The 13981-nt window shown below is 42.9% G+C and overlaps 1 protein-coding gene across 1 annotated transcript in view; it reads left to right on the forward strand.

The window, feature by feature from the left end:
- Positions 1 to 13981, forward strand: part of LOC308314547 (voltage-dependent calcium channel subunit alpha-2/delta-1) — a gene marked incomplete at both ends in the record, with an annotated part of 119641 nt that overhangs the window by 60081 nt on the left and 45579 nt on the right. Inside the window, 8 exons of the mRNA XM_080762177.1 lie at positions 4261 to 4419; positions 5606 to 5710; positions 8380 to 8458; positions 8926 to 8975; positions 9103 to 9192; positions 9749 to 9823; positions 9983 to 10063; positions 12731 to 12805. Of these exons, the coding sequence (XP_080618303.1) occupies positions 4261 to 4419; positions 5606 to 5710; positions 8380 to 8458; positions 8926 to 8975; positions 9103 to 9192; positions 9749 to 9823; positions 9983 to 10063; positions 12731 to 12805 (714 nt within the window). The remainder of the gene's footprint in view (positions 1 to 4260; positions 4420 to 5605; positions 5711 to 8379; positions 8459 to 8925; positions 8976 to 9102; positions 9193 to 9748; positions 9824 to 9982; positions 10064 to 12730; positions 12806 to 13981) is intronic.

The following is a 13981-nucleotide window of genomic DNA, read 5'->3' on the forward strand; positions in this document are numbered from 1 at the left end:
GACAGACATTAGGTGGACTGTAGAGGGGGACATTAGGTGGACTGTAGAGGGGGACATTAGGTGGACGGTAGAGGGGGACATTAGGTGGACTGTAGAGGGGGACAGTAGGTGGACTGTAGAGGGGGACATTAGGTGGACTGTAGAGGGGGACATTAGGTGGACTGTAGAGGGGGACATTAGGTGGACTGTAGAGGGGGACATTAGGTGGACTGTAGAGGGGGACATCAGGTGGACTGTAGAGGGGGACATCAGGTGGACTGTAGAGGGGGACATTAGTTGGACTGTAGAGGGGGACATTAGGTGGACTGTAGAGGGGGACATTAGGTGGACTGTAGAGGGGGACATCAGGTGGACGGTAGAGGGGGACATTAGGTGGACTGTAGAGGGGGACATTAGTTGGACTGTAGAGGGGGACATTAGGTGGACGGTAGAGGGGGACATTAGGTGGACTGTAGAGGGGGACATTAGGTGGACTGTAGAGGGGGACATTAGGTGGACTGTAGAGGGGGACATTAGGTGGACTGTAGAGGGGGTCATTAGGTGGACTGTAGAGGGGGACATTAGGTGGACTGTAGAGGGGGAATGTGATTTTTTTTTTTCTCTCTCTCTCTCTCTCTCTCTCTCTCTCTCTCTCTCTCTCTATCTCTCTCTATGGGGGAGTCTAGTCCACTAGCCACTTCTCCCATATGTGACCGCTAATCCAATCCATGTTCACCCCCCCCCCCCCCTTTTTTTGGGAAAATCAATATTTTCTAAATCCAGGGTTCTCTCCAAGCCATTCGTCTCTGCTCTGCCCCCCACCTTCCCACACTCCTTCTCACCTTCCTCTCTTCTCCTTTTAAGAGACGATGTGATAACAGAGTAGTCTGCTCTGTGTGCACAATGATCTGCTCTATATGCATATGTGTGTGTGTGTGTGTGTGTGTGTGTGTGTGTGTGTGTGTGTGTGTGTGTGTGTGTGTGTGTGTGTGTGTGTGTGTGTGTGTGTGTGTGTGTGTGTGTGTGTGTGTGTGTGTGTTCTGTCTCTTTGATTCAGTCCTTTTGTCAGACTAGACTCATGCTGATATTGCCTTCCAGTCCAGTAGAGACGTGCATGTCTGCAACTGTCATTCAGCAGCAAGCTTCAAGGCTGCCCGTCCCATTTGAAATGTGCACACACACACGCACGCACAAACGTTCTTTCTTTCTTTCTTTCTTTCTTTCTATGATAGATATACACACACGGTCTGGTCTCTGCTTGTCTTCTCTGTCTCTATGACAGAGAGTTGCATAATACACACATGGTCTGGTCTCTGCTTGTCTTCTCGCTGCCTGCTTGTCTCTGTAGATCAGTGTTCCAGGCCTCCCAGTTGGCCGTCTCACAGAGACGCATTGATTGGTCGAGAGATCGATGGGGTGCTGTATTGTTTTAGAAGAACTCTGCTACACAATGCAATGCTGCTTTATACTGCTCTGCTGTTCCCAGAGCCTTCATATGGCATTATGATTACGCATGCAGTGAAATCAGTGTTAATAACTCTGAGTATAACTCAGAATGTCTTCGTAAAGGTTCACTTCAGTTACATTCATTAACTCTCTGAGTTATAAATGGAGATACAAATGGATAGATTAACACCTGGGTGCTGCTGTTGTGTGTTGTGTTACATTTAATCTCAATTATGCCATTGGTAGTTTCGAGGAAGCAATCTAATTGTTTGAAATAGCTCTCTACCCGTGCTTCAAACGAGCATCACCGCACACCTACAGTAATCAAAACATAAAAAAACAGCTGTGCTGCATGGGCAGTCCCGGCACGCAGTGGCTAAGCTAGGTGTTTACATGGTCGTATAGTGGCTACATCTGTCATTAAAAAAATATGATTTAGTATTGAATATCTTAGTTACAATGAAATTGATTTGACATGTTTTAGGTGTGCGGAAGGTAATATTGACTATAGCGTTTTGGTTAGACGGTGTGTGTGTGTTAAGGCTGTACCCTAGCCCTTATTTTAGGACTCGAACTTCGGCAGGAATTTGTGAGTGAACATTCGGACCAATCATGATAAACACAATTTTTCGGGCCAAACAAAGAATTAGAAAGTAGATAAAACGGTTTGTTTTGTTCTTCTTTGTAATTATTTGGTCCAAAATATAAATATTGTGTGTGTTGTCATGATTTGTCACGACAAGAGTTGGCTTCGTACGACGCTTAAAGGTCTTTAAATAAATAAGTTTTGAAATGCCTATGGAATTAATAATTTCCTGGGCCACTCGTCGTTCTGAAAGGGGGAGGGACTGCGACGCTCTATTGTGAAAAAGGATGCCTGTTTAACAGATTAAATGTAATCAGCAGGGCGCAGCAGGGAATCGAACCCCATCCCAGTAAACCAGGAGCTCCATGCCTGTGCCAAAGTGCTTAGTTTGCGATGCAACGCAAAAACCTACACTAGGATAGGAGCCCTACCCTACCAGCCCTACCCTACCAGCAGCAAAGAATACAAAAACAGATACTTACCGTGAACCATCACGTTCTTCTGCAGATGACAGGCGGTGTCCACAGGTTAGGTGAAATGAGGTGAAATGACAGAACCGGCCGAAATTGTGGCAGTCGACGCAACGCAAACGAGTGCAACAGCAGGCAGCCCGACGCGACGCAACCGCAGGAAGCCGGAAACGCAAACGAGAGCAACACCATCAGTACCCTGCTTAACCACACCAGCGACAGCAAAGGACAATAAACAAGATTTGTACTCGCTGCGCAGCAAGCAGCTCTTCCCAGCAGCAGCAGCTATATCGTACAGTTCCTACCTCAATGTCTTGTGCAGGGAGGGGGGCATCGGTCTGGGACACTTCACATGGGCTCCAGGGTGGGGGTCCTCGGAAGCCTAAATTGGTGGGGCTGTGGGGCCCACGGACATGGCTCGTCTCAGGGTCCAGGGCTTGGTGCTGTCTACACCACTGGTGCAGTGACTCTTCATATTCTGGAATTACATGAAGAGAAAAGATAAGTGTCATTAGTGTTATGTAGGCCTACATCACATTAGAAACACATGTGGCTGTATAGCCTTGTCAGCCCCCACAACCCATAATATTAACATCCCTCCCCCAAGCTTACATTTTTAACATATACATTTTGAATGCCAGTCAAAACGACACCATGAGCCATATTGGAACAGTTACCTTAAGGAATGCACGAGAAACATTCTCGCCGAGATATATTTTTGAGTTAAAATTATTTTTTATTAAATAATAAATAAAAAATAAACGAATGGTTCAAACCCATTAATTAAGATTCGAGTGCCAACCCTAACGAGCGAACATTCGAACCTTGAATGTTTGGGGACAGCCTTAGTGTGTGTGTGTGTGTGTGTGTGTGTGTGTGTGTGTGTGTGTGTGTGTGTGTGTGTGTGTGTGTGTGTGTGTGTGTGTGTGTGTGTGTGTGTGTGTGTGTGTGTGTGTGTGTGTGTGTGTGCGGCAGGGTGGAAATGATGCTCTTGCTTTTAATAAGATTTTGTAGCTGCTGAAACTGGTTTTCTTATGGAGGAATCTTGTTTCCATGGGTACCGAATCATTGAGCTCCAAGGATGCAGAGCAATTAGAGGGACTTGATGAATGTGTCTGTTTACAGCCTCATGATAATAGCCAAGGCCAGGTGTGTGTGTGTGTGTGTGTGTGTGTGTGTGTGTGTGTGTGTGTGTGTGTGTGTGCGTGTGCGTGTGCGTGCGCGTGCACACGTGCGTACGTGCCAAACTGCCAACACATTCACATTCACATCCATACATGTGTAACCTTGCACATGATTGGCGTGAGCGATCTTTGCACACAGCGTACACACCTGTGGGAATAAGTTGTGGGTTGCAACTTCAGTTCTCGCCTCTGCTTTCTCGCTCAGTTCAACACCATCATGAATAAAACTTATGGGCCTTTCTGTGTGGAGTTTGCATGTTCTCCCCGTTACCCCCTAGGGTAGATAGTGGTACCCTCACAAAACATGGACAAGGAACTGGTTGCAATAGCATGTTCCTTCCACGCGCTACGTCCAACTGGGGAAACTCCCCCCATGTCAGGTGGAAAAGAAGCGCCTTGAACCCCCCGAACATTGAAGGAAGAATGAGGTCAGTCCGTTGCTCTCCCCAGGTTGACAGAGGGAGTGTAGAGCCCAGGAATACATTAGATTAGATAATTGCCACTGGGTGGAAAAAAATGGGTTACAAAATCATGGGATAAACATTTAGTAAAAAAAATGAATAAAACTTCTCGCCTCTGCTTTCCCCCTCATCAGTTCAACACCATCGTGAACAACACGGCGTGTTTTGACCGCCTGGTCCAAGCCAACGTGAGGAACAAGAAGATGCTGAAAGATGCCGTGCAGAACATCTCAGCCAAAGGCATCACCAACTACACCAAGGGCTTTGAGTTCGCTTTTGAGCAGCTGTCTGTGGTAAGATATATATACGTCAGGGCTTTTCAACCCTTTCTGTATCAAGACCCATTATTTATTGCTGGGCATTTGAGCCCCGGACCACCATTTGATGACATTTAGCCTCTCAGACCCAAAACCCTGAATATTTTGTTGTTGTTGTTGCATAACATTGTGTACACAATTCCATGCTGTATTGATGTGATGTGATAGGATACTGTAGATAGGAAAACAAGCAAACGTTCAAAATGTCAATTATTCTACATTTTCTAATTCATTGCTTCTTGTAAATGAAGCAATGCAGATGTTTAACAATCATTTAACTCTTGAGAGTGTAAAATGGACCCGTACGTGTCCGTTTGGTTTCATTTTACACTCTCAAGAGTTAAAGATCTATAAGGGTTCATTTGGTTACCAACTCTCCATCATTTAACTGGGGACCACCTGGAACCTCCTTAAGGACCACTGGTGGTCCCCGGGCCACTGGTTGAAAACCACTCAGTCATTGCACTCCCAAAAAACAACAACAACGCTGAGGACAAAACAACTCATGAATGGATGTTTACCTGTGAAAGGCAACAAAAGCAAAGTGTTATCTTACACTGCCATCTGCTGGTCAAAGGTGTTATGATGGTCTGAGGCTGTACTCAGATAGCCTACTGCTGAAAGCAACTTAGTTACAACTAACTGTACATTTTATGAGTGCTAAAGTGCAATGTGGTTAGCTGGTACATTAACTTGACAATGGATGGTGAGTTGACTGTAAAAAATGAGCAATTCACAATTTTAACTTCAGAGCTTTGGTTCTCAACCTGTGGGATATTGCTAGTGAGCCCCCTAATTATTGATTTGAAAGATTTTAATTATTATTTACCATTTATTAATATAATATTAAGTTTCTTCTCTTTAAAACCTTGAAAAGTGAGTTTACAATTGATTGAACTTAACATGCTCTGAAAAGGTATGTTATGATCATGATAACTGATCATTTAACACTAACCCTATTGGCTCAGACATAGGTGGTCAGATGGGTGGGCAGATAGGTGGGCCGCAAACACAATCTTGGTAAAATAGTAATAATAATGAAATGAATTTAAAATGAACACAACGTATTGTCTTTGCAGATTAATGTGAGCAGAGCCAAATAATAATAATAATAATAAAGAATGGCAGGATGGATCATTAACACAACGTATTGTCTTTGCAGACTAATGTGAGCAGAGCCAACTGCAACAAAATTATCATGTTGTTCACTGACGGAGGAGAGGAGAGAGCTCAGGCCATACTGGAGAAATACAATTCTGAGAAAAAGGTAGGTCAGGGACGTGCACGCACACACACACACACACACACACACACACACACACACACACACACACACACACACACACACACACACACACACACACACACACTGCAGAGAGGGTTGTTTGCTTTTATATGGCTCGATGCGCTCCTGTCTTAGTTTTTATTCGACTCAGCTTTTCAGAGCTCCCTTTGGGTTTCACTTCCGTTTTGCACATCCTCTTTACCTAACAGTTTACACAGATGGAGGGCAGATGAGCTTTGTTATTCTGCACACTGGGATAGACAAAAGACATCCCATGATACACGCTGCATATTACACACATCATTCGCATGCATCCACACTCCACAGGCGCGTATCCACATACGAGGGCTAATTCATTTTAATAGTTTGTACTAGTATGTGTGCAGTGTTTGGCCAATGACAAAACATAAATAGAAGGAAACATGCACACCACCAGGAGTGCACAAGTTAATCTGAATTAGAACAATTAATTTGATCGGTTATAAAGAATAATATACAGTATATTTTTCCACAATTTTTGTAATCCATTTTTTCACCCAATGTCAATTGTCTAGTGTAATCCTGGGCACTACACTCCCTCTGCCAACCTTCTAGCACCAGCACCTTCTAGCTGTGAGGCGCTAGCGCTAACGACTTTATTTATTTATTTCCCAAAAATAGCTACAAGCTCACTAAATTGAGAATATCATATAATAAAATTGGGTAATGGGAGGGAAGGTGGAGCATGCATGGCTGCATCACCATTACTCAGATATAACCATAAACAAACCAAATTCTAAATTCAAATCGTTCAGATACGCGGTTGTCCAGATCCAACGGATATCTCCATACAGTATGTTGACATTTTATGGATAATATCCAGTTGTCCAGAAGCACTGATCCAACCAATATGTCCATATACCAGTATGGTATGATTTATGGTATGATTTACAGTATACTATAAGCCCCGGCACTATGACCATATACTGTACCAGTATGGGCATGATTTACAGTATACTATAAGCCCCCCTATAAGACACTATGACTTCTGTAGTGCATTGAATGAATCAAATCTCCCAATTCTTGAGAAAGGACATTGTGAATTGTTGACCTGTACGCACATGCACACACGCACGCACACATACACTATATACCCTGTAAAAAAAAGTGTGTGCACGAAAATGGGAAATGGAAGGCGGTTTGATTACAAAATATGACAAAGCAAACCGTGCCTCTCTAGAAGCACCTGCATGCATTTGATCAAAAGTTCACATCAAGGCTACAACATTACAGCGCTGTGGGCTGCTTGCTTACAGTATGCTCCATCTGTGACCATTCTGCAGTGTCTACTAGAGAAAGCAGTGTTTCAACAGTGCTGAAAAACATACGGTTCAACTGTTTTTTTATTCAAAACAGAACAAAGGTGGCCGGGTACTTTATTTTATTTCTACAGTTTTATCATTCTATAATTCTATCTAACTCACAACTCTATCAGTCTCAAAGAAGTGTGACAGGCTAGTGTGAGCATGTCCTGTCCATAAATGTAAAATGGTGCATTTATATAGTGCTTATATCCAAAGCGCTTTTCATAGATTACCCATTGAATGTACCCCATTCCTCCATTACATTCAGCCATTCATACACTGAAACCATGCAAGGCACCAACTTGCACATCGGGAGCAATTCGGGGTTCAGTGTCTTGCTCAAGGACACTTCGACACTAACTCTGGCCCGGGATTGAACTGGGAACCAGACAGTTTCCCCATGCAGTCGTTCTAATGGCCACTCTACCCCTGAGCCAATGCCCCCCGTCCATCAGTGTCATCAGTGTTGGGCAATTATAGGATTATAGATTAGGAACATTCTGTAAACCAATAACTGAATATCAGTATATAGATTAATCATTACTGATAAGGCTAGGTATCGGTGGAAAGGTTTAGACACCAAAATGGCTATTGTTGCAAAATCTTTGCCCAGAATAGGAACATTGGGGTTCATATGGTTATTAACTTCCCCATATTGATGACAGGGAATGGATCCCAGGCTGAATCAAAAGCAGTTGGTGAGAGTCGTGAAGTTCCCTTTCCCCAAAGCGACAGAATTGCCACGGTGCTCCAGCCTGTCTCTCATGATAAAAACCAAACGGTCTTGTTTTTATTCGTGCAATTATTTCCAGATTTGAAAATGACCATGCAAAATGTCATATACACGTAGTACAGTACATCGACCAAAACAGTTGCAAGGTTTGTTATGGTTAAAATAGGCTACGTATATATTCATAATTAGTTATCTGTGATTTGTGCCATTTCCTTTAATAACGTGCTGCCCTCAACCAAAGATCAAAGGTCAGACATGAGGAATGGCATGGGAGGGCTCAGGTCCACAATTTGGCCAAAGAGTGTTATGTGCATGCGTGAGTGCAATGTGCGTGCTTGCTTTGCTTTAGGGCTAACTTTGTGTCTCTGCATCAGTGCATATATTATCTCTACCATAAAACTTGTGAGTTGTGAGGAGAATAATTACTATAGCACAAACTACACAGCGCTTTTTTCTTTTCTTTTCTTTCTTTTTTAGCTAAGTTACAAAGTGCTGAGTGTCACTTTGTAAAGTGCCTCTGGTCAACACTATAAATGCTTCTGTTTGAGCCGTCTGGATGTTCTGTTGTGTTTCAGGTCAGAATATTCACCTTCTCTGTCGGCCAGCACAACTACGACAAAGGACCCATCCAGTGGATGGCTTGTGCCAACAAAGGTATGGCGCAACACCACAGCTGAAACTATCAATCTAAAACAAACAAACACGTTTACAATCAAATGAATTCCCCCTGTAGCTATGGTCTACACACATATTGGAATAATCAGGGTTCTCAACTCAAGTCCTGAGCATTCGTCTTTGTTTCTATTGCTTCAGGTAGTCCTTTAAACCCACAGGGAGGGGTTTTGAACTTTTTTTCCCCCTGACTTCCTCAATGGTTGAAACTAGATGTCATCATTTATTCTTAAGTAGACAGCTAGAATGAAAACCAGCAGCAGTCAGTCCTCTGGAGTCTCCGAGGGTGATGTTAAGCTCCAGACTATATGCACATGATGACTCTCGCTTTGTTTGACTGTGTGTACTTTGGTCACTGTTGCGTACCACAGTGGTTCTCAACCATTTAACCCGACATACCACTTTTGTACTTTTGTCATTTGTGAATAACAATCTATTGACCCTTCCAGGTTTCTTCTACGAGATTCCCTCAATCGGAGCCATTCGAATAAACACGCAGGTGATTGGGATGCATGCAGGGCTCTATTCGATTATAGACTGAAGGTGTTAAGTATTATTATGAAAGTCTCCAGGAATCGTTCAGGTGTCAATGTCTTTGTATGTCTGTGGGATCCTGTGTGATTCAGGAGTACCTGGATGTGCTGGGAAGACCCATGGTCCTGGCGGACCAGCAGGCCAAACAGGTCCAGTGGACTAACGTCTACCTGGATGCTCTGGTATGTCATCACAGACAAAGCACTCAACCCCAGTAGTCGAGTCAAAGTATACCCAGCAAGCACGGTCAGGACCTGGACAAATTTGTGACGTCTCCATTGAGGCCAGATCAAGTCAAACCAAGACTAGTCACATCTGGCCCAGAATATCACCTGATTTCAACCAACATAAATTCTGCCCACTAAGACCGACTGCCCTGGATGAATCAGAGAGAGTCTGATCGAGGCCAGATCAACTTAAGTCATATCATAACTAGTCAGATCTGGCCCAGGATATTATTTCAACTGGTGAAGACGTCCTGGAAATGACGTAAATATCATCACCATATGGGCTGTGATCTGGCCTAGTCCTGAACGTCCGTCATCATGACGTCATATGGCTTGCTGGGTAGATAACCTACGCTTAGTCAAGGTTTTATCGATCAACTAGAAAGTGAAATTTGCCCTGTCAAATATGCACTTGAGTTAACGTACAGGAGTAAAAAGTATTCAAAAGTATGTTGTTGTCCGTCCCGCCCCCCTCCTCTCTCTCTCTCGCTCCTCCTCTCCCTCACATCAGGAACTGGGTTTGGTCATCACAGGAACTCTGCCTGTCTTCAACAAGACCAAGAGCAGAGATGACAAGAAGGGAGAGGTATTTCATTTAAGAAATATTATACCATGTAGCAGTTAAAGTCAGGTCAAGAGCATCATAAGAAAAGCATAGTAAAGTATGTTCTTAACTGTTTAAAAAACTCTCTCTCTCTCTCTCTCTCTCTCTCGCTCTCTCTCTCTCTCTCTCTCTCTCTCTCAGTACCAGAACCAGTTGATTCTGGGTGTAATGGGGATTGATGTGTCTTTGAATGACATAAAGAAACTCACACCACGCTTCACAGTGAGTGAACAGTGAACACACACATGCACGCGCCAGCGCGCACACACACACACACACACACACACACACACACACACACACACACACACACACACACGGTGCAGTCCTTGTTCTCTCCCCGTGGAGCTGTTCATGAGAGAGGGGATTGCATCACGTGTGGCATTCTGTTTTGATGTCTTCTTCACAGACCAAACAGTCCCAGTTGACTTGTGCACTGGTTGCAAACACCAAGGCCTTCTTCAATCCCACATCATGGGCTATACCGTGTTTTTGCTTTAAACAATTTAGTCACTTTAACCACACAAATGTAGATAATTGTTTATAGGATCAATATAAGTAAATTAATATAGCCTATGATTCCCCTGAACTTGAACTAATTGGTTTAGAAATCCATGTCGTACACCGCATCTCCAGTAGATAAAGACTCCAGTAGATAAAATAGGCGATCTTGTGTGATCGGCTATTTTCGCAAAATTTTGTCCAAAAGTGCCCTATGGGATTTCAGCCCCTGCATGTCTACACTCTCTGCATGTCCCTGTAGATGAGCTATTTTTGACTAAGAGATTTGGGCCAAAGTACAGAGACAACTCAGGTCCAGTTTACCAAGTCTAGAGACTTTACGTGGTTAGCAGCATATGTCAATCAATTAATCAAACTTTATTAAAGACACATGGTCCATAGTGACATAAAAGACATATACAAATACAAAGACAAAGAAAGGCGGACATGGTCCACATATGAGCTTTGTTTGAGCTGTTTGAACTTGGAAGATGTGTCATTGATTGATTCCACCAAATAAGGAACAAAGTGTGCTCCTTATCAGTTCAATAAGGGACACGTCTTTTAGTTTCCAAATAAGGGGCAATTCTGCATTTCCAGGAACGGTTGGCAACCCTAATACTGGGTGCCTTTGAAACAGAACCAGTTATTGCACATAATCTCAATTTCACAGCCCTCTTATCTCTCAGTATTTTTGTTTTATTCTGTCATTTATTTTCAATATGTTGTATTGATTTTTCCATTATACACGGACAGAACACATTAAACACAACACCACACAACTCAGCACAGTCGGAGAAAGGGAACAGGGGAAAACAATCAATACAGAATAAAAACTAAAATGAAAAAAGAAAACAAAAAGATACATCTGTTGAACATCCTACAATTCTGAGTCTGCTATCACCACATCAAAACAAAGATAACCACCACAGCCCGACCTTAGCGTCTCATGTGCTTTGTATAAAGGCTCTAGCGTCTAGATACATATATATATATATATATATATAAGGGCACATACATTCACAGTCATTTACATAGTGAAGAGTGAAGACAAGCTTTCCACATTTTGGTTAAATTAGCTGTGAAGTGATACCTGATCCAGTTCAAGCTCAGTTCCTAACTGGTGTGCATTTCATACAGTACAGGAACCCAATATTTTAGCAATTTGCTATCAGGACCAAAGGCTGTGGAAGGCTGCCATAATGTATTTATTTCACATTTAAGGTACAATGGGGATATGCATGGCAGGTTTAAATTTGGAGTGATCAGGTGATAAATGCACTGATATTTTGAGTCACAATGGCCTGGTTTGAGTACAGATTGTTATAATTTTTAATTGTTCAAAGTATCCTAACACATATCTTCTGAATCTCTATGCTGGATGTAACAGAGACTAAAATGAGCTGGAGGTAGCAGAGACTGAGGTTCTCTCAGGGAGTAACAAGGATGGATAGGATCAGGAATGAGTATCAGAGGATGTATTTTGGAGATACAGCCAGAGAGGCCAGACTGAGATTGTTTGGACACGTACAGAGGAGGTATAGTATATATCGGTAGAAGGATGTTGAGGTTGGAACTGCCAGGCAGGAGGCCTAGACAGAGGAAGACAAAATAGAAGATGTATGGATGTAGTGAAAGAGGACATGAAGTTAGTTGGTGTGAGAGAAGAGGAGGCAGAGGACAGGGTGAGATGGAGGCAGATGATTCGCTTTGGCAACCCCTGAAGGTAAGCCGAAAGGAAAAGAAGACTGCTGATTAATATATCTCCTGGGGAACAAAACAACCACTTATTGATATTGGCTACGTTACATAGGAGGTATTGTTTCTTAATATAATTTATCTTATCTGAAAGAAAAGAAGAAGGTCATTCCTTAGCACATCATATTTCTGTACTGTACTGTATCGGATCAAAGGACTCCATCCTCAGAAAGATCTACTTAGGAAGAGATACTGAACCCTTTGAATCCCATTGCTTGAAACCGGAATCTAAGACACTTGGTAAAAAACAAGATTAGTAATTATAACTGATGTAAAGCGGATAATAAGAAGTCGTCCTATGATATCTTGTACTGCCCTCCAGGCCGTGTTTTTCTGTGCTGTGTTGTTTTGTATTTCAACAGACTGTGAAGATGAATATCTTTCGGGACAATAATAATAATTATTATTATTTGGATGATGCAAATGAGGGAGAATGTTTAGACTTTAAACTCTCTGCCCAATCATGGAGGCAGTTCCAACGCTCCAGGTCCAGCTTGATTTGATCCAAATAATGGATTAAAATTGGCTTTGAACAGTGGATGGAACACCTGTTCTATTCAGTGAGTCACCTTAACAATATTTAGAGGTAAAATGTCATAGTTTTTCTCCTTTGTTCTTCTCCTGCTTCAGATTGGCCCTAATGGATACTACTTTGCCATCGATCCCAATGGCTACGTGCTGCTCCATCCCAATCTCCAGCCAAAGGTACAGTATATGACATGTGCAATCTCTCAATACAAACCTGGACGTCGGCCAAACGGGCACACATGCTATCTGCTCGGATGGGCAGGGTATATACCGTATTAGCATTCCATTTGATAAATAGCACGCAGGCTAGCAGATGGTGTGGTTGAATTTCAAACTTTTCCATGTGCTGTCACCTCATCAATCGTAGCATTGAGAGCTCATTCCCCAGTTAAAGAGTGTGATTTGAAATCATCAGCCGTCTCATGTCAGCCACTGGGTCGAGATAATGATGTAAATGCAGGCTTATGGCAGCGTGCTGGAATATATGTTTTAGAATGACGCAGGGGAAGAGAGGTTTACGTGGCATACAGTGGAGATAGTCTACAGATGCTTTCTAAAGTGAAAAATAAAAAAATCCACACTAGAACACAATTTCATGTGTGCAATTCCACATCGAAGCCACTACAGTGAGTGGTATTGCTAGGGCTTGAGGCAGTTTCATCAATAGCCATAAACAAATCTTTCCCACAGCTGGGAAACGGATCAGTACACAGTAAATCAGGCACTCATCTTGTGGACTTGTGCAATGTTGAATCTTTTACATGCATTTAGCTTCTTTTCAGTTTGATGGTTAATAGTATCGCAGCTGAAAATTGTCAGTGCTTTCCACAACATTGGTTTCCCATTTACTGACAACGGAACCGTGCTCGGCCGAGTTGCTTTCTTGTGAACATCATCGAGAGAATCTTGGTTTTCTCGCTTCTAGCTACAGGAACGCCTTGTTCATGTTCACAAGTCTAGACTAAATCTGACATCTGTTTTGCCATACGAGTTTTGCCTTTCATCTCGCATAACAATGGACTTGGTTTTGAGGCTTAAAAGTGAAACTTTTTTTTAAATGCTAATAGTAAAAGGCCCTCTATCCATTGACACATTTTTCAGCCAAAGTTCTCAACCTACAAGTATTATAAGATGTCAGGTTATGCACTACCTGAGCTATACCCACCCCGTTTAGCCATATCTTAACCTCTCAGAGACCATGACTGATAAACGTAACGACACGTCTAGCCATCGGCAGGCATTACAATGCGACCTGGGAGGAATTATCCATGACCCAGTATTGGGTCCTCCTGACCCATCCTCTCAGTACAAGGCCCGTCCCAGCTAGCTCAGCTGCCTCAGCAGCCCCAGGCA

The sequence above is a fragment of the Protomyctophum bolini genome (assembly GCF_963924005.1).
Source record: "Protomyctophum bolini genome assembly, chromosome: 4".
In the NCBI taxonomy this organism is placed as follows: domain Eukaryota; kingdom Metazoa; phylum Chordata; class Actinopteri; order Myctophiformes; family Myctophidae; genus Protomyctophum; species Protomyctophum bolini.